Raw genomic sequence first — 25,033 nt, 5'->3', positions numbered from 1 at the left:
AGGCCAGTGGCTGGAGGAGCATCTGCTCCTGGGCAGAGCAAGACTGGGTGGCCAGAAGGCTGCTGGGTAGAACAAGAGGGCCATGGTGAGCAACAGGTGAGGGCTCAAAAATATTTGCAAGCTTCACCTCCCTTTGAAGTCCTCCTGTCTGGTCCTTCCCTCTCCCTGAGGCTCTGGCTCCTGATTTATTGGGTTCCTGGAGCAGAGGCACCTAAATTAGCTCCAACTTCAAAGAGCCAAGAGAGGAGAAGGGCAATAGACAAATAGCCCCCTGCTAATTGTGGCTATTGATCAAACAAGAGCTGGGAAAATCAGATAGGAAGGGATGGATCAAGAGGGGCATATTCTCCCAGGGCTCTGCTTTTACAGCACTCACCCCAACAATTTGTCAGACCCACTCCTGGGCCATTTTTCAACACATTACCCCTTGCACAGGAAGGCATTTAGCAAGTGCTTGCTAATGAAATGATGAGCAAACTCATGTGGTGGCCTTGTGCTGCTCAGAGGATGGAGACCTGGCCCTCCCCATGGCCTCTGGACCCACCACACCTGGCAAGTCCCTCTGTCCCACTGGCACGTGGACACAGAGAACAAGGAGCTGCTTTCAGCAGCTCCAAACTAAGTGCCTGGCAGTCCCATCAGCACCAGCCCAGACAGCTCTGCCCCCAGGCTCCCTGATGCTGGGATGGGACAGGAAGGCTCTGGAGGCAGGTAGCACTTTAGCTCTTTTATCACCTGCCCCAGTCCTCCCTGCCACATTCCTGCTTCCTGCTCCGCAGGGCAGAGGCGTGCCAGGCCCCCCCACATTCCTCCCCTGGGTCCTGGGGGCTGCTCCTGCCCAGGCACCCACCTCACCTCTGCCCACCCATGCATGGAGCAGCCCTCAGGCAGGGTCTCAAAGGCAGCTTGGTGCCCCAGTCCTGTTCCTGGGGCAGGAGCCCTTTTGTCTTCTGCATGCAGGCACAAGACTTGCTGCTCTCCTCAGCAACCTCATCACTCTGTGCCTCAGTTTTAGTAGAGAAATAAAAGAAATGCTGCAGCACCAGAGAGCATGGGCCAGCAGACCCCCAGGCCCGGTGCCAGGGTGGTGGTGCCCCATGTGTCTCTGCCCCATGGCACTGTATAAAACCCAAGGATGAGCCAGCCCAGGCTGAGCTGCCAACCTGCCTAACATAGAAGAGGGCAGAGCACCTCGAGGAAATCTTGTAGTGACCAAACTCTTTGCAGAAACTGAAGCAAACACTTCAAGGTGTGCTTGATAGAGGTGCTTCCCCCAACCTGGGGTGCACAAGCATCCCTCTGCAAGCTCTGGGCCCCCCAACACCCACAGTCCAGCCCAGCACTGTGCTGGGGAGCATCCCTGCAGGCAGAAGCTGGGCAGGGCTGGCCCTGTGCCTCTGGCCAGGCAGCACACCTGTGGGCAGGTGAGGGGGGTCGGGAGGGGGCCACGTGATGAGCCCTACCATGGGGTTTTTAGAGGCGGCTCTGTGTCCCTGGAGGAGTGTCTCCCACCCCTCCCAGGAGGCAGGACCACAGCAGCACCAGCACCTCTCCCACTCCCCCCTCGCCCCAGCCACGTCTGGAGCAGCCATGGGGAAAGGAGCAGCACCAGAGCCCGACAGCTCGGAAGAGGAGCTGGAAGTGGGGGGTGCCCCCCAAAGGTTCTACGGGCAGGATCTGTGGGTGTCCCAGGGAAGTGAAGCAGCCACCAGCGTGGGGGACACGGAGGAGATGAAGGTGAGGAAGAGGAGCAGGCCGGCACGCTCCAAGGCCAGGAGGATGGCTGCTAATGTCAGGGAGCGTAAGAGGATCCTGGATTACAACCAAGCCTTCAACGCCCTGCGGCTGGCCCTCAAACACGACCTGGGGGGCAAAAGGCTTTCCAAAATCGCTACCCTCCGGCGAGCCATCAACAGGATCACGGCTCTGTCCCTCTCCCTGCACGGCACGGGGCGCTGCGGGCCCTGCGCTCACTCCGAGTGCCGGGGCAGGGCCGGGGTCCCTGGGCGGGAGCCGGGGATGAAGCCCAGCTGCCCCCAGCTCCCATGGGAGCCCGGTTCTGTGGGCACTTCCAACTCTCAGTGCTGCCCTCCGTCCCCTTTCTATGCTGGATTTTATCCCGAGACGCAGCTCCAGCGCTACGAGAGCCCGGAGGAGGATCACTGCCTGCCCAGCCCTGCCTGCTGCTCCGGTGGCACCCAGCACCCTGCGCCTCGAGGCCAGCAGAGATACCCGAGCTTGCGAGACCCCCTGCCTGGGGCCATCCCCTGGCAGCTGGGCTATTGCCAGAGCTGGGGACACCAGCAGTGCCACCCCATCCACTGACCTGCAGGGCTGGGGTGGCCAGACAGTGCTGGGGAGGTAACACATCTGCAGGACAAACTGGGGGGGAGTGGGAAGGGGCTGGCGTGTGGGAGAGAAGTGCTGCAGGATGCAGGGCTGAGCGGTGATGCTGATGAGAGCTGCGAGTCCCTGACGTGCTGTACAGGACCCCGGTGCTGTCTGGCTGTGGGTCCTTGCTCTGTGGGAAAACTGGGGAGGCTGAAAAGTTCTTTGGAAGTTCCAGCTCTGCGTTTCATGTTGCGAGGTCTCACTGCTGCCGATTGTCACTGTTATTTATTCTCTCTTGCTTGCTCTGTGAGAAAACACGACTTAAAAACCCAGCACCAGGGCACTGGCTGTTAATATGTGTGGGGTGGACAGATGGGCTGTGGGGATCACGATAAAGCCCCTGGCTGGCTGGTGGCTCTGGCTCCCGCCAGCGAAGGAGGGGAGCAGAAGCCAGGAAAGGTTGGTGCCCTGGGACTTTTGATGCTAAGCTCATTGGTGCAGACGTTTGTGCCCAGCAGATTTGTGAGGCCCGGACAGGAGGTGAGACAGATGTCAGCTTTTGTAAAACCCACCCAGCCATTTGAGGTTTCCTTCTGATGGCAGCAAAGTGACCCTGGTGGGACCGGTCGATAGCCTCCTCCCAGCTGCTCCCAGCAGTGGGGACAGAGAGGGAATTTTACCTGAAAAAAATTACCCCTTCCCTCCAGCTCAGAGAGCTCGGACCAGCTGGAGGGGCTCCATTCTGCTCAGGGCTCAGGAAACTGGAATTGCTGCAGGAATTAAGCAAGGTTTTACTGCCACACACGTGACAACCGGCAGATTTTTGGACAGGGTAAAATCACACTGCGTGATTCCCGCAGAGCTGAGCCCCTGCTGAGCTCCTCCAGCCCTGCTGCTCCTGTCCCAGAGCTCCCAGCAGAGCCCCAGCACCAGCTGCCGACACACCAAGGGCAGCCTGAGGGGCACATGCTGGAATAACCACCTCAACCCTCTGCTCGGGTGTGCCAGGCCCTCCCCAGGGTCTCCTCCTCCTCTCTCCATCCCTGCTGGGATATGGGAGCTGGGCAAGGAGCAGAGGAAAGCTCGCAGCAGCCAGGAGAGAGAGCTCTCTGCTCAGCAAAGGAGCCTCCTGAAAGTGCTGACGGTGTGAGGCATCTTGGCTTTAATCTCCAGCAGATGTTCCCCCTGCCAGGAGAAGGCCTGCAGCAACGTCCCCAGAAGGAATTTTGCTTTTCCCAACAGCATCCCTGCACCCAGGGGCTTTTCCTTCTCTGACTCCCCCCGGAGCAGCGAGTGCCCCTACTCTGCTCCATCAGCACAGGGAGGGAGACCCCAGCAAAACCGACCTCCAAAGAAGGTTGAGGTAAAACCCAGCCCTGACCCAGACACAAACCCCTCCCTCCACCCAAATTTGCATCTCCTCGATTTTAGCTTTGTTGTTCAGTCAAGGCGAGACAGAAGCAGATGGCCAGAGAGGCAGGGGGAAGGGGAGAGGCATAATCCCACAAGACCCCCTCAATGCAGGGTCACCCCATCACTCTCAGGTTCACATTTATAAAACTTAGGTCCCAATTCTGCCCCGATGATGTGGGATGGGACAAATATAGGGCAGGGGCAGCAGCCTGGCAGGTTCTGGGTACCACTGGGCACTGGGGAGTGGGGCCCAGCTGGCAGTGAAGTCCTTGGGCTTCTTGGGCACCTCTGGGAGAGGCATAAAGCACCGTGTGTGCCCCGCAGATGGTACTCACTGCTAGGGAAAGCCCTGACAAATTTGGAACCAAAGCATAATAGAGAGTGGGTAGAAAACACCCCACAGGCTCTGTGGGTTTTTTTGAGTCCTCCCTCCTGCCCCTCGCAGCACCTCCTGCTTCCATGGCTGCTATTACTTGCTTTACAGTCCACCCCCTCACCCCTGCACCAGCACCCTTTCTCCCTTGCAGGTCCTATTTAGGGACACAGTACATGTCACGGAACTGGTATCTCCCCACAGCCTGCCCAGGGCCTCCTCTTCCCCTTCTACCTGGAGATTTTGTTTTCCCAAAGCAGCCAGAGCCAAGGGGACCAGAAGGCATCCACACAGCACCCGGGGCCTGGCCTGTGTCACCCACCTGCCTGGGGAAAGGTTTCAGCCAGGAGAGACGCAGGGACAGCAGGACTGTGGGTGGGTGCTGGCACCCAGCATAAGCTGCCCCCGCCACCCCTCCCGGCTGCAGGCACCCACCGAGCTCGTTAAGGGCTGGGCTCTCACGTACCGCTGCAGCCGAGCAGAGCCCGTGGGAGACCCCAGGAAGAGCACGGGGGGCTCCATGGGGCGGGAGAGAACCTCGGGAATGGCTGGGCTGGAGACGACAGGGGACACCCCGGCTTTCCTACCGCTCCACCCCGCCAGCATCCCCGGGGAGGGGAGGGGGCGGGCGGCTCCGCCTGTACCGCGCCGTGAGGGGGGCGAGGCAGAGTGTGGTGGGGGTGGGGGACGGGGACATCCCGGGGGCGGTCCACGGCCCCGATCCTGCCCCGGGGGCCGAACCGGGCTGGCCCCTCCTCCGGCACGGCCTCCCGCGGGGCGGCGGGACCCCAGCGCAGAGCGGCGGCGGCGGGGGGAGCGGGGAGCCCGCTCCGCCGGGCCATGGAGAGCAGCGGCGGCGGCACCGCGCCCGCGGGCTCAGGCACCGGCTCGGGCTCCGGCTCGGGCACGGTGCTGCCCACCCGCCTCCAGGAGACGGAAAAGCTGCTGGCGGCGACGGAGGGCCGGGAGGAGAAGGGCCTCCGGGGCTCCAAATCCTTCACGGCCGCGCTGCCCGGCGAGGCGGAGCGCAATGGGCACGGGCTCGCCTACAAATCGGTGTCGGTCGGGCATCTGGAGGTGGCTCCGTTGTCGCCGTCCCGGCTCAGCCTGGGCAGAGCTTCCTCCACGGCCACCAGCACGGCGGCACCGGAGCAGGGCCGCCCGCGGGACTACCTGATACTCGCCATCTTCTCCTGCTTCTGCCCCGTCTGGCCCATCAACGTCGTGGCTCTCGTCTTCTCCATCATGGTGAGTGCGGGGACCCACCCTGTGCCGGGTATTCTTCCCCCGGTTCCCTCCGGTTCCCTCCGCCGCCGCCGCCCTCGACGGTCGGAGCGGAGCCGCCCCGGAGCTGTCCACGGTGCTGCACCGGCAGCCACCGGGAACCGGAGGGGTGCGGCGGGTACCGGGAGGGACGGTGCTGGGAGGAGCTCCCGCAGCCCAGCCGGGAGCGCGGAGGAGCTCGGCGGGGCTGTGCCCGCTGCTTGAGTCCCGCGGGACTCTTCCCCCGGAGAAGGGGTGCGGGCAGGGGGTCCCCGAGCCGGCGGTACTTGGAGGGGAGGCGGCGGGATGGAAAAGAGCGGCCCGGGATTTGGGGGTGTGATCCGGGAGCATCAAGGGAAGGGCTCCGGGAAATCCGGGGGCCCTGGGAAGCCCGGTTCCTGCCTCCAGGCAGCGATCCGGAGCGACTGACTGGGCGGGCTTCCCCAGGAAGGGAGCAGCGAAGCAAAGCAAGGACGAGGGATCCCCCTCCGAGCAGCCCAGCCCAGCCCTGCAGCACCGGGGAGCCTCTGCCAGGGGGCTGGGTCCCCTCCTCGGACACTTCAAAGGGTCGGGGGCCGCACCTGCAGCTCTCTTAAGAGGCTCTGGAGAAGCAATTTTTCTCCATTAAACACCCCCCCCACCCCAGCAAATCCACCAACACCAGAACAGGGAAGAACAAAGCCGGGCAGCCTCCCGCCCATCTCCAGCACAGGTGGCTCAACCAACACAACCCTGCAAGTAAAGCCATCCCCTAACCCCACCCTGGACACCCCACAGCTTTACAGCCCCCCCACTGGCACCTTTTCTGCCTTTGTTTTGTGACAGAGGCAAATCTTTTCTCTGAAAATCGGCTCAGGGAAAGCAATTACCTGCTTACCACACAGAAATACACCGAGGGGGCACCAGCAGCCCAGCCCTTCCCCAAAATACACCAACAACTGAAAGGCACACACTGGCTCTTGTCACAGAAAGCTCTCTCTGGAAAGACCAGTTTCCATTTTGAGGAGGAATCATCAGTTCTGCCAGGGCCAGCTGTCATCTGCGTGGTGCAGTTGTGTGGCAGAGGCTGCTCGGGCAGCACTGGGGGATGTCAGCCCTGCTTGGCTTTGCTCTGCACTGAGAGGGAAAGCAGCTGGGTAGTGCATATCCACGGTAATAAACAAGGGCTCTCACGAGGATTTTCCAACCACATTAGCCTTCATGCAAAATAGATTCTCACACTCTCTCCTCCCTCGCAGGCGTTAGAGCCTCCAGCGCGCCAGGGATGTGCCTTGGGCTGCATAGGCCCTGTGGAGTAGAAGAGTAAGCAGTGAAAATAGAGCAGGAGCCAGTAAGTGCTGCTAGACAGCGAGGCACTGGTGTGTATTTACTGAATTAAACACAACGGGAGGCAGGACTAGGAAAGCAGTGAGACTATTTGGCTTTCCTCTGCTTCCAAGGCCCTCGGCGGCATTAACGAGAGCTCAGCCAGGGCTGGGGAAGGGGATGCTGGACCCCAGACCTCAGGAGGTGCACTCAGCTGGGCTTGTTCTCCAGGACAAGGTTTCTAGCACACACGGGACATGAGCACACATCCTCTGGCTCCTTCACAGTCATCTCTGCGCTCCCTGCCCCCTGGGACAGTCGATTTTATCATGGACCTTTCTAGTCCTGGCCATGGCTCTATCATCACCACCACCCCTCACCACCCTGCCAGCCAGGGACCCCTGCACAGCACCAGAGGAGCAGGATGAGGAATGATCTTTGCTCCATGCTGACCTTGGAACATCTGGCTGGATCCTCCTGCCAGCAGGAACAGTTTCCTGGGCATCAGCTGATGTTTTACCTGCTTACACCAGGGAGGAATTTAGTCCACAGTGCCCCCCTAGGCTCCAGAGAATAAAACCCAGGACTGCCTGATCATGCACAAATCTGAGCAGGAACCAGGTTTTCATCAATTCTTGGTGCCTGGGGGAGTAGGAGGGGCCCTTTCCACAATGTGCTGACATGCCTTTAGCTCTGCCATTGTATTTTTCCTTAAGTAAATGCTTTTTGCACATGAAAGCTTTTTTCTGGGTAATAAGCAGCAAACGGAGAGGAAAGTGAATGCTTTTGGGTTTAAATGTCTCATAAATCATTTTTTCAAAAGCTGTTCTCAGTTCCCAGTAGGGCCGATGGCCAGAGGAGGGGGGCAAAAAAAATCTGCTCTAGCCCCCAGGATGTTCCTGAAAACACTGGTCTTGTTTCCACAAGTTACCTGGAGGCTCCTGCACTGACCCTTGGATGTGTTTTCTTGACCAAGTGAGGATCTGGCTGCACTGAGGTGTTCAGGTCCCTCCCTGAGCCAGAGAGATCAGGGCTGATGGACACAAGAACAACGCGGCCCTGTGGGACCCATCCCAGAAGAGGGCAGGGCTGGGTACCACACACATCACCAAACTGCTGTTGTCTGATCCCTGCCTACCAAAGGGCAGCCATAGCAGGGGAAGAAGCAGAGAGGTCACTTGCCAGCACACAGAACTACAAATTAATGAAGTAAAGTGAAAAACAAACATAAATCCAGCCAGAACCAGCATATAGTAACGGGCCAAGGGCAATTCTGCACAGCATCTGGTATCCAAAATAGGTCCTGTCATCCCTTAAAGATGTGGGAGAAGTCAGACTATCCTTACTCATTTTAAATGCCACAGTCATCTATCTCAGACTTATGCTGACTTATACCTCTCTCAGGATGTTTTCTTCAACAAAACGCAAGTGTCAAGGATGAATGATTTATTCTGAGTAGCTGGTGGAAGGCAGCAGAGTGCATCCAAAGCTGGTTCATAAATAGGGAGAGGCTGCAGGGAAGAGGAGGTGACAATCCATCTTCTTCTCCATCCCTGGGACTAGCACAGAAAAGTAATTGCCTTAATTTGCAACAGTATAACTTGGGTAATCTAGTAGGGTGGGGGAAACCTCTCCTGAACCGTAATTTGGACAGGAAACACACTGAAAAGTTTAAGATGAATATGTCCTTTGGACATCACCCAGATCTGGATCACCCAGACTTACCTGGCCCCGTGGGTGCTGTGGTACAGCCCTTCTTGTAGGGTCCTGCAGCTTTCCTCACTGCTCAGCTGTGATCCTGAGTCCCTTGGCGCCCACCCAGGGCCTCACTCCCCTGCCGCCCTCCAGCCTTGCTGAGATGTTCTGCCTCAGTGAATCTTGATTAATAAACAAGATGTTCATGTTTTCATGTGGAAAGCAAAACACAGGATTAGTGATACTAGAAAGAGATAATCAAACTGTTCCACACCAATGAATAATACATGTACAGTAACAAATGCTTGTGAAAGACCCCAAGCCAGTGCTGAGATATTTTTTTATAATTGTTCAGGATAAATGAGCAGTAAACTCTTCCAGAAGCTGTAGTGATAAATAGATCAAATTTGTTAGCCTCAGTTTTCCCTAGAAAACAGCAAAAACTGCAGGTTTCACTGCAATCTAACCCGCACCCTGCTAAAATAATACACTTGTTACAGAAATCTGAGCCTAAAAAGATAAACCCCAAATGCTGGAAGCTGTGAGGGAGCAGGGCAGGGATCCTGCTGCATCCTTCCCATCTCCAGCCACCAGCCCATGAGGCTTCATTTTGTCACCTCCTGTTCTGTAATGAAAAGAGGCTCTTGGCTGCATCCCATCGATTTTAGATCTTGTTTGTCAAACGTGCTGTCAGGACCAGAAGAACGAGGTCTTGAGCCCTCTTGGTGTCAGCGGTGGGGACATTGTTATCAAGGTGGCAGAGGAATGCAGCAGGACATTTGCAGGGATGCAGTGGAAGCAGCTGCCTGTTTGTGGCTCCTACACAGTATTTATTTAGTGATACAAACTCAAATGGAAACCTTCAGAGCTACATTTTACCCACCTGAGCACTACAGAACAGCAGCCAGCACACAGCCCGGGCTGGGGCACTTCTGGTCATGGTGCTGCCAAGAGGGCAGCAGTATTAAAGCAGAAGGAATGGGAAATAGGGCAGTAACATCAGTTATTTGTTCATCTGAATTCTCAGCGGTGTTTTACAGTTAGTGCTGGAGCTCTGCTAGGCCTCCTGACTCTTAATTTTTTTTTTTCCCTCTTAAAAACATTTGAGAGGGGACCCGCTTTCCAGTGCGGTTTATATTTCTGAGATAGACATTTTTTTGAAAGGAAGATGGGATTGATTTAATACTCTTCCACCTTTAAACTCTTTCTAACTGGCATATTTATTCCTTTAGCTCAGAGTCTCCCCAGCTTTAGCAGCCACACTCCAAAGGGAGGAGCCAGCACAGTGTACGGTGCTGCAGGGAGATGCTGGAGAGGGATAGGGTGGGGGTAGAAGCCTTTAACCCATGTAAAAAAATGTTAGATAATTAAAAGCATCCTTAAAGAAAGACCCATTCCTTCAAGGCAGTTAAAATAGCTATAAACCCCCATCTCTAGGGAAGTTGAGGGGAGTTTTGCCCATATCCTCCACTGGATAAGGGTGTGGGCTCCCTCCTCCCCCGCTTCCCGTTCCCCTCACCCCAATCCCTTCCCAACCAGGTGACGATGTCACCCACTTACCTTAAAACTCCTTATCCATTTTCCTTCCCCCCCAAAAGCCCTTCCTGATGGGTTTCACAGGAGCCAGAAGGGCTCTGCATGAATTCAGGAAGGCTTTTCTTTTGGAAGAGCTGTGCCAGTCACAGCCCGTCTGCCTCTTCCCACCCCGGGAGCTCCCAGTTTGCAGATGGAGGGGCTCCTGCCTCCCCCCCCAGCGAATGCTGACGCACAGTGAGTAATTTCACCAGAATAACCTTGCCCTGGTACCACACAGCTGCCCTTCTGCTGAGTGCCAGGACCTCCCTCAGCCCAGGCAGGTCAGCACACTGGTTCCAGCAGGCTGGGGAGCACCGTGGGCTCCTCTCCCAGCAGGAATGCTTCTGCCTCACTTAATTTTTTTTTTTAATTTATTTTTCACTGGGGAACCAACTGTTTGCCAACTACAAGAGCAAGAAACAAGATTGTTCCTTATTTAATCACTTACCCTGATGGTTTCTGATGCTTCTGGGTATTGTGCTTTTAGCTGAGGGGTTGCACTTGGTCCTCAGGTTGCTGTGTGGGGTTGGCATCAGCGGAGGCTCCTCTTGCCCAGATCAGCACATTGCTGAGCACAGGGCTGTAGGGGAGCTGGAGCACAGAGGAGACAGGTCACAGCATCACCCTCACTGCCCTGTCAGGCCCCAGGCAAGGTCTTGGTGAGCCCATGCTCAATGATGGGGGCACCTTGGGCAAGCTGCACTAAACCCAACCCCCCCTGAGATGCCTCCAGAGTCTGGATCTCTGGCCAAGCCCATGGGTGGCCAGCCTTGAGCAAGCAGTGAAAAAGAAAGTTTCCAAGGGAAGTTCCAAGTTGTGTTCTCCATCCCCTCTGGGTTGCCACTTGGTCCCAAAGACAAAGATCACTGGGGTTTATCCCACCAAAAGCCTCCTGTTGAGACACCAGTGCCCACCAACATCAGCCCCAGGCAAGTTATTTTTAGCTCCAGCTCCCAGGGATCTCTCATTATGCCTTAATGAATCCACACACAATAATTTCCTGGCACCTACTAGTGCCTTCCATCAGCCTGACAACTCCTGCTTTTAGTTCCAGAGTAGAGGAAACCTTTCATGGAGCTGCTCCATGAAATCAATAGAGCAGCAGGGGAAAGCACAATGAAACAAGCAGCAGAATAGAGAAGGTGGATGGACTGTTCCTTCCCTCTCTGCAGCACACACAGGAGCAGGAATCCACTGCACTTGAAAAGGGAGGTGGGTGGGCAGAACCCATCTATATTGGTGTAGAAATTTAGGATAATGCAGGAGCCCCAGAGCACTTCCCACCAGGAGATGAAAGCCAGGGGGTAGTGCCCACTTTATCCAAGTCTCTTCTCACCCACATATTCAACTCCAGCAGCCAACAGAGAGGCCACATCCTGCTGTAGGAATGTCAATGTTTGGGGTTTTTTTGTGTAGGTTTGTCAGTAGCAGTTAAACTCCCAACACACATCGCTCCCTAACGCAGAAATTTGCAGAAGAGGATGGAGGGAGGATGGCATTCCTGCAGGCAGGCTCCAGAAGGGCAGTGCTACCCTAGGGAACACTGTCCTGTAGCTGCTCCAGACACATCAGTTTAGCAGGACCATGGGCTGGCAAAGCTGTGGGCTTGCAGGGGACACCCATGTGCCCTCCTCCTGCAGGAGCCCAGGATGGCAGAGCCAGCCCTGCTGCCATAGCAGCTCTCATTAGAGGGGGATACAGCCAGAAAGCTGCCTCAGAGCTGTGGCCATTCTCAAAAGCCTCTTTTTGGTTTTCCTTCCAGTCAAGGAACAGTGGTCAGCAAGGGGACATCGACGGAGCCCGGCGACTCGGCCGCATGGCCAGGCTGCTCAGCATTGTGTCCATCATCCTGGGGACCATCATCATCATCATCTACATTTCACTCAGCGTCACAGGTAACAAACACCTCCTTCTCTTTTTCCCAGCCCAGCTAGAGCAGGAGCCTCACACAGTCCCTTTCTCCAGCCCAGTGTATAGGACTGGCCTGCCCACCACCCCAGGGCAGGTGGTAGGGCACTAAGCACCTGTATGGTCCAGGCTGGTTTGACCATCACCAGATGCACACACCATGGAGAACAGGCTCCTAGCAAGAGCAACACATGCTGTTCAAATGGCCCCACCAGAAAGTCCTCCCTGTGCTGTCCCATCACACAATGGTGAGCATACAAGGTCCCCCTTGCCCCCTTCCTTGCCTTGGAAAAGACTCTGGTGGGTTTAGAAGAGCATAGTGGGGTAAAAAACCAAAGGGTCCAAGCAAATCAACCTGCCCAGAAATACAAGCCCAAAATGCTTGGGGAACCTCTCAAAACCAAACCTAGTGGCCAAAACCAGCCTGAGCAGCATGCAGCTCAGGCAAACTTCACAAACACCAAAAAAAAAAAATGCATAAGGGAAACATCTGTGACCACTGGAACCTACCCTGAGACTCTCTTTATTTTACAGTTTCCTAGAAGACGTTTTAGCATGCAAATACCTCGAAGAGGAGGACGACAACTTTCCTTTTGGGGTTTTTACTTTCAGCCTTGCAACAAAAAATTGTCACAGTGTAGGTGGGCAGCCCTAGACAGCCTGCTCTGGAGTGCCGTCAGGAGGAACGCATGCTTCTACTTCACCGCCTCTTGGAAATGAGTTTGTACAAGTGATGGGATAAAAAAAAAAAATTGTGAGAAGGAATGGGAATGAACATCAGACACTGAGCAGAGAGGAGAAGGGGGAAACCACTACCTCATTCCCCTCCAGGAAAACTCACGGAGTGGGGAGACCACTAAAGTACAAGAGGAGGAGAGAGTTTCAAGTGCGAAGCTTATTTTAAAAAGAAAAACTTCAGGCGAGAACGGGACATTTGGAGGAATCCTCCTAAGAATTTTGGCACAAGTCACTGAATTTTTTTAGGTTGTTGGTTTTTAAATCATCAAATTCTGTCTCTACAAAAAAACAAAACAAAAACAAACCACAACATAAAAAAAAAAACAAAAAACAAAGCTCAAACTGCCATCAGGAGCTGAGAGCTGTTCCGTGGAGGAGGAGGGAGAGCAGAGCTGCAGCAGGACCACGGCTCTGCTCCCGATGAAACGCAGCAGCAAAAGCTGGAGGATGTGGTGGGTGCTTTTGTATTTTTGATGAAAAAAAAAAAAAAAAAAGAGACAATGACCATTTGCATGCCTTTGGGAATGTTCTCCATGTCTGTTCCTATGAGCTCTTTTATCACTTAGGGCAGATCTCAAAGCTGGCAGAGCAGGATGTTGCTGCATGAGAATGCCAGGCTCCTCCTCACCCTGATCCCATGGGGGGGGTTTTAATGGAAGGATAAATAATGCTTTTTTTTCTGAACCCACACGTTTCTCTCTCTGTGCACTCCAAGTGTGGTTAATACTCATGGCACTGAGAAAAGAGCCTGGTTAATCTGTAGCAGCAGTACCAAGGCAGGGAGAACCCATTCTACCCAATTTACACATTTATGTCATGTTACATCCATCACACAAAAGCTTCAGCATGATCCAGACTCCACTACTGCCAGTACTCATCATCTCCCCAATGTTTTTGGGCTTCAGTGTAGGTAGGACCTTCCAGGAGATTTTCAGAGGCACAGAGGACTGTAAGACCCCTGCACCCCTCACACACTCTTCTGCATCTCTGAACATCTCCAGCATCTCTGGAGCTGGCTGGGGTCAGTTCCACAAATAGTATTATTTTGTAGTGTTTCTATTTAACATAACAAGAAAACAGACTTTGCTCCTTCTGGTCTGCCTGTAGGTACCCCATGCCCTGCCACGTCTTCCACAACAAATGGCTCCTCAGCTGTTCCCTGTGGGATCTCATCCCAACACGCTCCCTCCAGCCCCTCTTCCCTCCCCTCACTCCCATCATCCTTGCCAAGGTTGTCACTGGGATTGGTTCTCTACCCAGCCACCCAGACTATGCAAAGTTTCATCGCCTGTTATTTTAGCCAGGCTTTGTAGATGGCTTCTGGCCATATCCATTGGCTCCGTGTTGGCTGAGCCTCCCTCTTTTATCAAAACTTTGTGGGTACAAATACAGGGTCAAGAGCCACGCTCCTCAGCCTTGCTGTTGCCTCCAGCTGAGAGCCTGGTGCTTGGAAAACAGGGTGTTTCAAGGGCACTTCTGCTCCCTACAACCCACCTCTTGCAAAAAATATCTTAGACCCAGTGCTTCCAAGGGCTTGTCTACATGGAGAACCTACTGCACACCATCAGGAACGTCACAACCTGATAACCGCATGGCACCAACAGCTCCTCTGGAAGATGTGTGGGCAGGCAGGGGGGTAGCACAGGGCAGGGGTGCCCTGGAGATCCAGGCTGGAGTTACTCTGCAGTAACTAATGGGTATTGCTGGGAAAATTCTCTTGTCACTTGTTTGATGGCCCCTCTTTAAAGTGTTTTCTTTTGCTAGATGTTATTTACATCCAGAGGGGAAGAAAGCCAAATCCTCATGACACGCTGTTAATGTTTTCCTCCACATTAAAAGGGATTCCAGGGACTCAGAGCAATAGCACATCACTACAGCACTTTATTGGGCTCCATTCCCATCCAATCCTCTGCCAGCGCTTTGTTACAAACCGCTGGCTTCTAAAATGGACCAAATTTGCAACTTTTCTTTTGCAATTAATTTTTTGTGAGCTTCAGCAAACAGGGGCCACTGAGCTCCCCCCCACCCGCTGCCAAGGTGGCCCTCAGGACCTCTTCTCCAGCTTATCACAAACCTGCCCTTGGAGATTCAAACTCTCACCTTATGGTTGATGACATCCCAACAAATCCCCCATGATTTCCTGCAGACTTTAGTGTCCACCTAAGCACATCTTGCCTGCCACAGGCAGGCCCAACCACTCCTCTCCTTAGCTTTAAGGTTCCTTCCATCCCCAGCCATTTTAGGAACTTTGTTTTTACCCCACAGGAGGGCAATCACAAAAAGTATGCCATGAAAAGCCTTTCCCTCTCCAGCCCCACCTGTTAATCATGTCACAGCTGCAGCCTCCTCACAGCACACGCGTCCAAACTGAGTTTTCTACATTCCCAACCCTGAAATCCTCAGGGATTTCTGATCTGGCCAATTTCTACCCCCTGGTGAAGGAGGGGTGAGAGATGCTGTGACAATCCAGCCTTACCTGACAGTGAAGCTGAGCTGGTAGGAGGATGGCTTGCTGAAGAGATGGAGAAGGTGGGAAACTTCTCTAAATGTAAGTTCAAGTAGGAGTGACGATCGACAAGTGTGAGGTCTTGGTGGGATATAAATACATGGTTTGCACAGCTTGGGAAGAGTCTATGAGTAGAGCACATGGCTGATGGCACCTCTCTGGCATTGCTATCCTTGGGGGAGAGCCAGGGCTCTGCAGGGCAGCACCAAAGAGCCCTTTCTGGGTGCAGCAATGTAAGATCAAAGGCTTAAGCTGAATAATGAATTTGCTGGGGCTGAGCTGGCTTGGTTTCACACCAGCTTCTTGTAGGATGTGATGTCTGAAGGTCAGGAAAGGTCTCGTGGAGTCAGTTGGTCACCGTGACATGCTGGGTGGTACCTGCCTGGGTGCCTGCAGAGGAGACCAAATGGAGGAAAGAAAGGGAAAAATTATTTGATTTCAGAGTTTGCTGTGTTGATGATGGGTTTGCTTTTGCTGGTTCCAGTTCCCTGTCCCCATCTTTGCCAGTTTAAGGAGCTTTCCCCTCAGCATGTCTCCCCCTAGAGCAATGTACATGTCTCACAGGCTCTTCCCTCCCGTCCTCTGCCATTCCTTTAGCCCCGGACAAGTCTCATTGGCAAGGAGATGCCATCACTGGGCTGTGCTGAAAGGGGTTGTCCAGAGGGAGGGAACCTGCTGCTCTAAGGCTCTGACCCTGGCACACAACACTGCAGCAGCTGAACTTCCAAACACAGACTTCTCCATGCAGACAAGAGAAGCAGCACCTGCCTTTTTATAGAAAATGAAAACTTGGTTTCCATTCGGTCTGAGGCCAGGGAGAGGCTGCAGAAATGCATGCACTGGGCTGGTCCCATTACTTATTTTTTGTTGTTTTTTTATCCCCCACCTCCGATTCCCCCAGTCTTGCCCTATCACTCGGATACTTTATCCCACAGCCCAGGCTGCACAGTCAGGCTGAAAGAATTTTAGATTTAATTTCAGTGTTCATCCTTCAGTTTTTGACCACGACAGTTAGGCTTGGACTGAAAACTCCCATGCTTGGGCACAAGCCAAGGGGGTGGGGAGGTGGGAGCAGCCTTTTCAAAGTGGGGATATTTGTCAAGCATTTGCTGACACCGGTAGGTAGCAAAACTCAAACCTATAAATACCTATCCAGGATAAGAAACATCAGGAAGGGAATGTGTGCAGGATTCACCAAGGGAGCTCTGTTGCCACTTTGGAGCAGGTGCCCTTGCCAGATGGTGCCCAGGAGATGATCCTTTCCCTGGAAGTGCAGGGTCCATCCCCCCCCACTGCCACAACCCCCTCCATGCATTGGCTTCTCCTGTTTTGAAGCCAAACTGGAAGAGCGTGGTTCCCACACAGCATGAACACACCAAGAATCCCAGCTGGGCGCTTCTCTTTGCTGATGAATGTTTCTTTTTCTGCAGGATGATATGGTATATCCTATATACTTTCTTTGTATTTCTTGGCATGAGAAAAAAAAAATTAAAATGTAACATGCATGGTCAAAGTTGAACCTGTTTCTTCTGTCTAAATGAGAAAAAAAAAATAATATCCAAACTACTCCTTTAATTCACACCCCAAGAGCAAGCAGATCACCTGGTATTTTGGGTGCAGTGGGTTGCAAATATATGAGGAAAAGGCAGAAGAAAACAGCACAAGTCAGAGCAGAGAATGGCCCAGGCAGATCAGCCTTGAGCTGCAGGCAAGTGGCACTGAGCTCCTCAGGAAGCAGAGCTATGGGACATCCCCAGCCACAGGGGAGCAGGAGAAATCCCTCTTGCTTGCAGCACCCACGGGTGGGATGGGGAGCAGCTCCTGTGAACTGCTGCTCTTTGCCAGCCCCACCACTGCAGTTTGACCAAGTCAAAGAGAGCAAATGGCAAATCTGCTCAAAAGCCAGAATTATTGATCAAACTCCTAGATTTCAAGAATTAATAGCAATATGTGGTCTCCACTCAAAAAGCCTAAAGGCAACCTGCTCCTGGGAAACAAGGCCTTGTAAAAAATTTCTTAAGACAAGGTTTGAAAATGCAGCCACTCCCAAAACCCTTGGCTTTAGGCTTTTCCCAAGAGGAATTTTTCCAACCAGACTGGAAAGCTGTGGGCTGTGTGTCACTGTGGGTCAGTACCAGTGTGTGTCTGTGTAACTGCACACTGGTCAAAGCAACTGATCTGTACTGAAGAAGAGGAATTGTACAACCACCTCATTCAGCTGAACCCTGTCACCTGGCTGCACATTGCTGGCATCCTCCAGCAGTGAATGACAATGCTTCCAACCCTGCAGAGAAGACTTGCCAAGTCAGAGATGAATTTGTTGTCTTACAGAGCTCTCTCCTCTGTAGCAGTACACTCAAGCTGTCCAGACTTCAGGGTAGGAAGAGGAAGTCCAGAGGAGGCCAAGAAGGTGATCCAAGGGCTCGAGCAGCTCTGAGAGAGTTGGGGTTGTTCAGCACGAAGAAGAGAAGGCTTGAGGGAGCCCTTGGAGCACCTTCCAGTATCTGAAGGAGCTACAGAAAAGCTGGGGAGGGACTTCTGACAAGGGAGAGATAGGATGGGGGGGTGATGGTTTTAAGTTAGAAGATGGTAGATTCAGGTTAGACATTAGGAAGGAATTCTTCCATGTGCTGAGACCCTGGCCCAGGTTTCCCAAGGAAGCTGTGGCTGCCTCATCCCTGGAAGTGTTCAAGGACAGGTTGGATGGGGCTTGGAGCAACCTGGGCTGGTGGGAGGTGTCCCAGCCCACGGCAGAGGGGTTGTAACTAGATCATCTTTAAGGTCCCTTCCAAACTAAGCCAGTCTGAAACTCTGTGACTTACTGGAGGTCAGGCAGTCCCACAGCTCCCAAGCTCCTTCCCTCTCCCAGCACAAACACAGCAAGCACAAAAAATGCAGATGCCACCATCAGCAGCAGGATCACAAATGAGGTGTTGTGGCCTCACAGCATTTCCACTTTCATCCGTTCTATAAGGGAAAAAGACAGATGTAAATTCTCAGTGAGTTTGGCTGCTCCGCAGCATGATTCAGCAAAAAATGTGCTTGACAGCCCAGCTTGGAGTGTGTCCTGCTGGTGGGATCCCCTCCAAGGCAGGGCTGGTCACTCCCCTCTGGAAGGGCTGGAGGCTGAGCTGCCCCCACTGCTAGGGGTACCCCAGGGGGGTCTGGGGCTGCTCCCCCCCCCCTAGCTGGGCAGTAACAGGGTGAGCAGAGCACTCAGAACCATCTCTGTGGTCCAACCCCAAACCTTTTGGCCTCTGATGTGATGCAGTAAAAGCTTTGCTCTGCCTGGGGCTCCTGCAGACAGTTATGATAAATAAACGTCGTTTCCTCTCAGAGGATGCAGGCTGTAGGGATTTTTGGTAGCAAAAAAGAAATAAATAGGGAAACCCTACCCCTCCCCCCCAAGGTACTCAAAGCCAAAGAGGACCCAGATTAAAATGTTTGTGAACTCATGAAAAACAGAGCTCATGTGCATCTCAGAAAATGCTCAATTAACAGTAATTAAGTTTTCTAGACCTGCCACTGCCCACAACACAAAGCTCAGCCCCTGTAAGCCAGAGCTTGTGGATCTATGCCCGAGGTCCAGGCAGCACAGCACTGGTACCTCTCTGCCCAAACCACCAACTCCCCATCTGGCAGAGATGCTCTGCAGCCTCAAACACCCCTCAGTGCTCTGTAAGCTGCAAACTGAACTAGAACTGCTGGTTCTTACTCCAAAAATAACCCCACATGTAACACCAGCTAAATCAAGTGGGTCTGGTGTTCACCTTCCTGTACCAGGATATCAGCTGCTCAGGCTGTTCCCTAAGAGCCACCAGCTGGGAGCTCTTGCTCACAACCCCACAAGTCCAGACTTACACCACACTGCAGCTACTCTCACTTTGTGCTGAGGTTACAGGCATTGTAGGAACCCTGTGGAACCCAAAGAGCCACCTCTGTCTGCCCTGATGGAAAAGCAAAACGTAGTTTAGAAAAATGTCAGTGTAACTTATTTCCCATTCTTCTGCAAAGCAAAGGGATTTGTGGTTGTGGCTGGTGGTATCCAGAGTGGTCCTGGTAGGGAGCTTTCAAGGAACAGGTGTAATTTACATCTCAGCACATGGTGTCTGGGGTTGCTTTAACCCATCTTTGGCCTCCTGTACCTATTGCTGCAAGAATTCAGTGACTGAGAAGGCTGAGCAGGGAAGAGCAAGCTTTGCCCTGGAGGAAGGGAATTTTTCGAGCAGAAAAGGCTCCCACATCATGGAGAGATCTTCCTTCCGTGGCGAGATTCCCCTTGGAGCATCCTGACCATGTCACTGAGGCAGCTGGGCAGATGCAAGTTCCAGACTTCAAAGAGCAGAGCTGACAGCCTCTCCTCTGATGTTTCGCTAAAGAGCTGGGAGTGCCGAGTGCTTTAGCCTCCTGTTTTATTAATAGGCTGCTCTGATGGGCTCATGTATTATAGATGGCCAAGGAACAGCAAGAGGTTTACATCCAATTTCCATGTTGTGTATGTTTCCTACCAAACACTATAGGCTCTCCCTTCACCTCCTAATGTTTGTCCTCACTAATGAATTTGCATGAGCTTTGGGGTTCAAGCAAAGGACAAAAAGTTGGTCACCAGCTCCTCAACTTGGTTTCCAGCACTTTGCTCCAGACAGGAGCTACGAATCAAAAGCAGAAGGAAAATGTTGCCATTTTCTCTCCCATTCTTAAGGCTGGTTGTGTTGAAGAGGGAGCAGCTGAGGGTTTCCTCAGGCACCCTGATGGCCATGCACAGCCTCATGGCAAGTTGTGTCCAGGGAGCTGGAGCTCTGGGCTGAGCAGCAGCATTTGTGCAGCCATCCCAGAAAGGCTCAGGGCTGCAGAACTCAAAACAGCAAGACCTGGAGATGAGCAGTACAGGAACACACCTGGATCTGGTACAGCTCACTCCAGTCTGCAGGGACTTGTATCTGGGTGAAAAAAAGGAAGAGATTGCACCCCAAACTTCTCCCTACATACAGTACAGGTCCTTAGCTGTAGAAGTTAAAAACCAAACAAACAAAAAAATGAAATCAGGGTGTCTGGTGGACATCTTCAAAATTAGAAGTTCATCAAATACAATCCTGGCTGGCTCCAGTCAAAAAGCAGAGGAAAATTGAATTTGGCTTTGTCAGGGTGCAAAAAAAGCCTCCACCTTCCTATTTTCCTACCCAGAACCAGCCTTTCCCTTTACAGATGAAGGCTCCTCTGCAGCACAACCCTTACCTCCAGTTCAAAGCTGTTGCCACCCCCCTGAAAACACAGTCAGAACCACACAGCCACAGCTCCCACATCTACACAGCCAGACAGTTCATCAGGACCCTTGCTGAGCCTACATGGCACAAGGTAGATGTTTCTGTCATGTCTCAAAGTCATTTTTTTAACCAGACAAGACATATTCAACATATTGTAGAGGGATTTATACAGTAGAAAAGAGGAGAGCCTGGCTTGCACATGTAGGTATGAACTGCATCAGCAGATCAGGGCACTGCTCTAAATTGGAATCTTTCCTTTATGGTGGTTACTGCTGCATCCTTCAGAAGATGAAAACTCCCATCCTGCAGTCTCTAGAATACCTAAAATAGAGGAATGAGGATTTCTCCAGGAGTTAAGCTACCTAGTTTACATGCTAAATAAATTAAAGAAAGCCCCCAAAACAACAAAACAGGCTTCTGATGATCCTGGTTGTTTCCAGCTTAGCTGTAATGTAAGATGCTTTTCTCAGGCAAGAGCTGCTGAATGCTTCTGCAGCTTGAGAAGTTGTTTGCTTTAATAGCACACAGTGTGAAACAAAGCAAAGACGGGAAACCTTCCCAGTGAAATGCCTCCTTCTGCTGAGCTCACTCTATCTCACTGCCTCTTGGAAATGTTTAATTATAGGCTGCAGGTTCTAATGCATTCTCTACCAATTATTTGGTCTTGGGTCCAATTTCATAAACCCTGTATTTTATACTCCTTCCCAGACAGGATTGATGCAATTGGATCACTTCCTCAATGCCAGAAAACCAGCACAGCCCCTCAGCCACTGCACTGCAATTCATTACAGGTCTGAAACATCTGGACCAGGCACACAGCAAACAGCCAAAAAGTTAAAGGAATGTGGGCAAGACCTGGTATCTTTAACACTCTAAATTGATCCTCCATATTCACCTTGGTTTTGATTGCAAAACGTACAGCAGGTATAAGCTGAAGCCTCCAAAAAAATGAGTTAACAACTGGAACAGGCTCCTCCTGCCCTGCCCAGGCCATTTCTCCTCTCAGCCCCTCCTGCCCAGAGCTTCCAGACCACAGCCAGTCCAGCAGTCACCTCCTAAGGGTGTCATTGGTCCCACACTCACAGAAGGGACTTTGCTGGAACATCTTTTTGGGAGGCATAGGAGTTCATTCCCCTGGGATGTAGCTGTGCCTGTGGTCAGACCCAAGAATGCTGGTGGTGATGCAGGACATGGCCAAGCACCCAGAGCTGCTCTGCCAGGAAAGACACAGATGGCTCCAGGAGCACTGGATTTTCAAAGGCTGAGCAGACACAGGTACCTGAATGAATAAAAGATCTGAAATCCCCACAGCAGGATCCCTCACATCCTTTCCCTCCCAGAAGCACAACTTGAGCTGAAGTGTCCCTGAAGTAGTCCAAGAACAATGAACTTATCCATCTTCCAAATGCTTGGTTTGGAATTATTTGTGGTGTTTGGTTTTTGGGGTTTTGTTTGTTTGCTCATCTGTTTTTTTCATTAAAATAAACTCCATTTAAGCCAGAGCATAGGCTTGAAAAGTATTTTTTATCTCCTGATATGTACAGAAACTCAGGAAGAAGAACTGATCCCTCAGTCCTGCAGTGAGGTCCAGACACAACCTGAAGGTGCAGCTGCTGCCTGCATACAAAGAGCTGTTTATTCTGAGGGCAGACACACCAAAACAGGATCTGTGGCAGGCAGGGAGCCCTCCTGCCTTCTGCCTCCTTCCAAGCTACACTTCTTTACATAAGCAGTGCATGCTTTTATAGACCTGACTCACAAAACCTCCCCACCTCAGTAATATTTTAAAGTAAATTTAGCACTGGTGATACATGCCTGACCTAGAGGGAACTCCATTTATAGCCCAGCAGGGAAATACCCACGTGTGCCCCCCCTTCCCCCTGCACTCGGCCTCTCTGCTTGGGTGTTTCTCCTGCATCAAGGAGGTGAAGCTCAAGGGTGAGTTCAGCCTCCCCTGACATTGCAGGGTGGGTGACACCACCCTGGTCAGCATCATGAGACAGGTACCCACCAGTCCCCTGTGGTGACAAGGTCCTTGCACAGTAAGGACCTTTTTAATGTAATAAAATTGTGCATTAAGAGCTGGACCTGCCAGGGATGCCTGCTCATCACTTTCACAGCTACTCATGATTAATTTTTTTTTTTTTTTTACACCTGCAAACATTCCTGAGCATCCCGCAGAGTTTTTCAAAACTTCCCTTCAAAAAAATGTGGCGTTTCAGCAACATTTCAGCCAGAAAGCAGCCAGCTCAGCACAGGTCTGAAGCCAGGCAGGTCTGCAGCAGATGACACATTGCAGGCACATGTACCAGCAAGCACCTTAAGAAAGTTCCCTCCCTGTAGCTAGGAGCTCAGTGGGACTCTGCAACCTGCAGAGTTGTTCTTTTTCTACTCCTTTTCAATGCATCTTTAGAAAAGATGAAAGATACCACCCTCTCTTCCTAGAACCTTACATCAGGCAGATGAGTATGGGCAAGGAAGATAGGAAAAAAACAAAACAGCATCTGAAGGCACTGAATACAAAGTCTGTAGGAGTGCACGGTGTGCTCGTGCACCAAAGCAGTTACCAGGGAATGGTGAGCTACAGCTCCAGGTGTGGGTTCCAGTGGTAAGCTTCAATGCATCCTGGGACAGCCTTTCTGCACTGCCAAGGAAGGACAGATTTTTAAATTTTTTTAAAAGAAATTAAAATTATGAGACCAAAACCAAATTTGAAGTGTCTAGTTGAAGCCAAAAACCAAGGAAGTGAGGGAACAGAACCCGCTGGGCAGTGCAGCAAGCAAGAAAGCTGCAAGACCTAACCAGAGATATCTGCAGATCTCTCACAATCCCACCACTGACTGACAGAGGATTCAGAGGGCATGAAAGTCAAAAGGCAACCAGAAAAGAATCCCCAGTGAGAACCCTGCAAATGCTGTTTGAAAGGCAGAGGGACTCTGCTGCAGCACTGTTAGAACTGGGTTAGCAAAGCCTCAGGGTCCTGTTGAGAACAATGAGCGAGGAGGGCTGCGGGGCCAGGGGAAGATGGAGCAAAGGATGAGCAGCAGCACACGTGCTCCTGACAGTCTCAAACAGCTCACAAAGAGTGAAGATGAAGGCAACAGCAGGCTCCAAGTGTTTAATGAGCACAGCCCAGATGCAAAGGAACGAGCCCTGCAGAGCCCAGCTTTGGATAAAGGGCTGGTGTTCCAAAACAGAAACACCCGCTGAAACCTTTTCCTATTAAAGCATCTAAAAACTGAGTCCAGGCAGCAGTTACATCTCCCACGTTCACTGAAACCCATAAAACAAAGACACTGCTGCCTCTGCCTATGAATTTCTAACGGCGTGAGTGCTCGGCTTCCTTTCAGCAGGAAATCTGCTCGTGGAATTGCACCAGGACTGAAGGAGCAGAGCAGGGCTCATCCATAATGCAGCAACACCCACTGCACCTGAGGCTGTCAGGAAGGACAGCAGCTCTCAATATGAACAACAGTATTCTGGGAGGCTGATGGTTAAAAATATATCTTATGCCTGTGCCACTATAAATTATTGACTGAACAGGGAGCTGGAAAAAAGGATTCAGCTCCATTAATAATTTATTTTCTAATCCAGACGATGATGGAATTTTATGCACCACTTATTACCAGCGCCGCAAACTGGAAAAACTAACTGCACTTCCCACTACCTGAAACCAGAATTGCCTTTCCATTTTCAAAAGAGTTTTTGAAGTTTCTTCTCTCACTTGAAACATACAGTCCAAACCTTCCCTTGAGAAAGGATATGGTCACTATTGAATATTTAGGAGGTACATTAAGGATACAGAAATCTCTCTCTGCTTTAAAGCAGCATTACAGGCACAGCATGACAGCCCTGAAATGGAGAGAACCACCTCCCTCCACTCTGAGTGCTATGCAAATAGCCAGGTATCACACTGCCAGGATGATTCTCTTGTTTGAGAAAACAATTTGAGTGGCATTGAAGGATCTAGAACTATTTGCATAAATTCCAGCTACAGACCAGTCCCTCAGGCACGGCGCTGCCTGGTGTGAACACCCGAGGATGGATGTGGGCCAGACCACAGAAAAATGCAGTCCAACAGCAGTTCATGGTGCTTTTACAACTGCTTGTACCACGTTCAAAGTATCAGTCTGTTTTTGTTGTGTTTGTGCTGTGGCTGGAGAAGGGGAAGAAAAGAAAAAAAAGGTACCAAACTACTGTGAACTATATTAAAAACTATATTAAAATGGGGGGAGGCACCTTAAGCTGACAAGATCAACACCAGCTTTGGTGTGCACTTAGGAATTAAATGTTTTACACTATGGATGTATAGAAAAAATTTCAAGCTCACCTGTAAAGAAAACCATCCTTGTTCCATCTGTCAAAGAACAGCAGGAAAAAAGCCATAACTATATTCAGATCCTTCCAGTGCGGATGCTTGAAACAGAAGGGGAGAAGAGGAGTCCAGGTCTGCACACGCAGGCAGGAGGAACACATCCTGCCAAGCCAAGCACTTTGGGTCAGGAAATGCTCCATCACATCTGATATTTGGTACAAAAATGGAGACCACATTAATGTGCATGTCTGGTGACAATCCCAAACTTCAGAGATGGATCTTCTCTGTATTTTCCAACAAGTTTAGGTAGGCAAAGATTGCCATGGGGAAAGAACCAAGCACCTCGC

The 25,033-nt window shown here is 51.9% G+C and overlaps 2 protein-coding genes and 1 long non-coding RNA gene across 3 annotated transcripts; 2 read left to right on the top strand and 1 right to left on the bottom strand.

The window, feature by feature from the left end:
* Window positions 1–1,464: 1,464 nt before the first annotated feature.
* BHLHA9 (basic helix-loop-helix family member a9) lies at window positions 1,465–2,325 on the top strand. Its single transcript, XM_071765697.1, has one exon. The coding sequence runs from the start codon at window positions 1,465–1,467 to the stop codon at window positions 2,323–2,325; it is 861 nt and encodes a 286-aa protein (XP_071621798.1).
* A 2,569-nt stretch (window positions 2,326–4,894) lies between these two features.
* LOC139805926 (trafficking regulator of GLUT4 1) lies at window positions 4,895–16,620 on the top strand. Its single transcript, XM_071764920.1, has 3 exons — window positions 4,895–5,365; window positions 11,718–11,850; window positions 12,398–16,620. The coding sequence occupies exons 1-3, from the start codon at window positions 4,958–4,960 to the stop codon at window positions 12,403–12,405; spliced, it is 549 nt and encodes a 182-aa protein (XP_071621021.1). The 5' UTR covers window positions 4,895–4,957; the 3' UTR covers window positions 12,406–16,620.
* On the bottom strand, window positions 6,340–15,197 carry LOC139805930 (uncharacterized). Its single transcript, XR_011730053.1, has 4 exons — window positions 15,078–15,197; window positions 10,404–10,546; window positions 8,411–8,562; window positions 6,340–6,667 (listed from the first exon to the last, which is right to left on the bottom strand). It is a non-coding gene; the product is annotated as an uncharacterized lncRNA (long non-coding RNA).
* Window positions 16,621–25,033: the final 8,413 nt, after the last annotated feature.

Source organism: Heliangelus exortis, chromosome 21, assembly GCF_036169615.1.
Source record: "Heliangelus exortis chromosome 21, bHelExo1.hap1, whole genome shotgun sequence".
Taxonomy (NCBI): domain Eukaryota; kingdom Metazoa; phylum Chordata; class Aves; order Apodiformes; family Trochilidae; genus Heliangelus; species Heliangelus exortis.
Note: the sequence above shows the minus strand (reverse complement) of the source record. Positions and strands in the feature narration are given on the sequence as shown.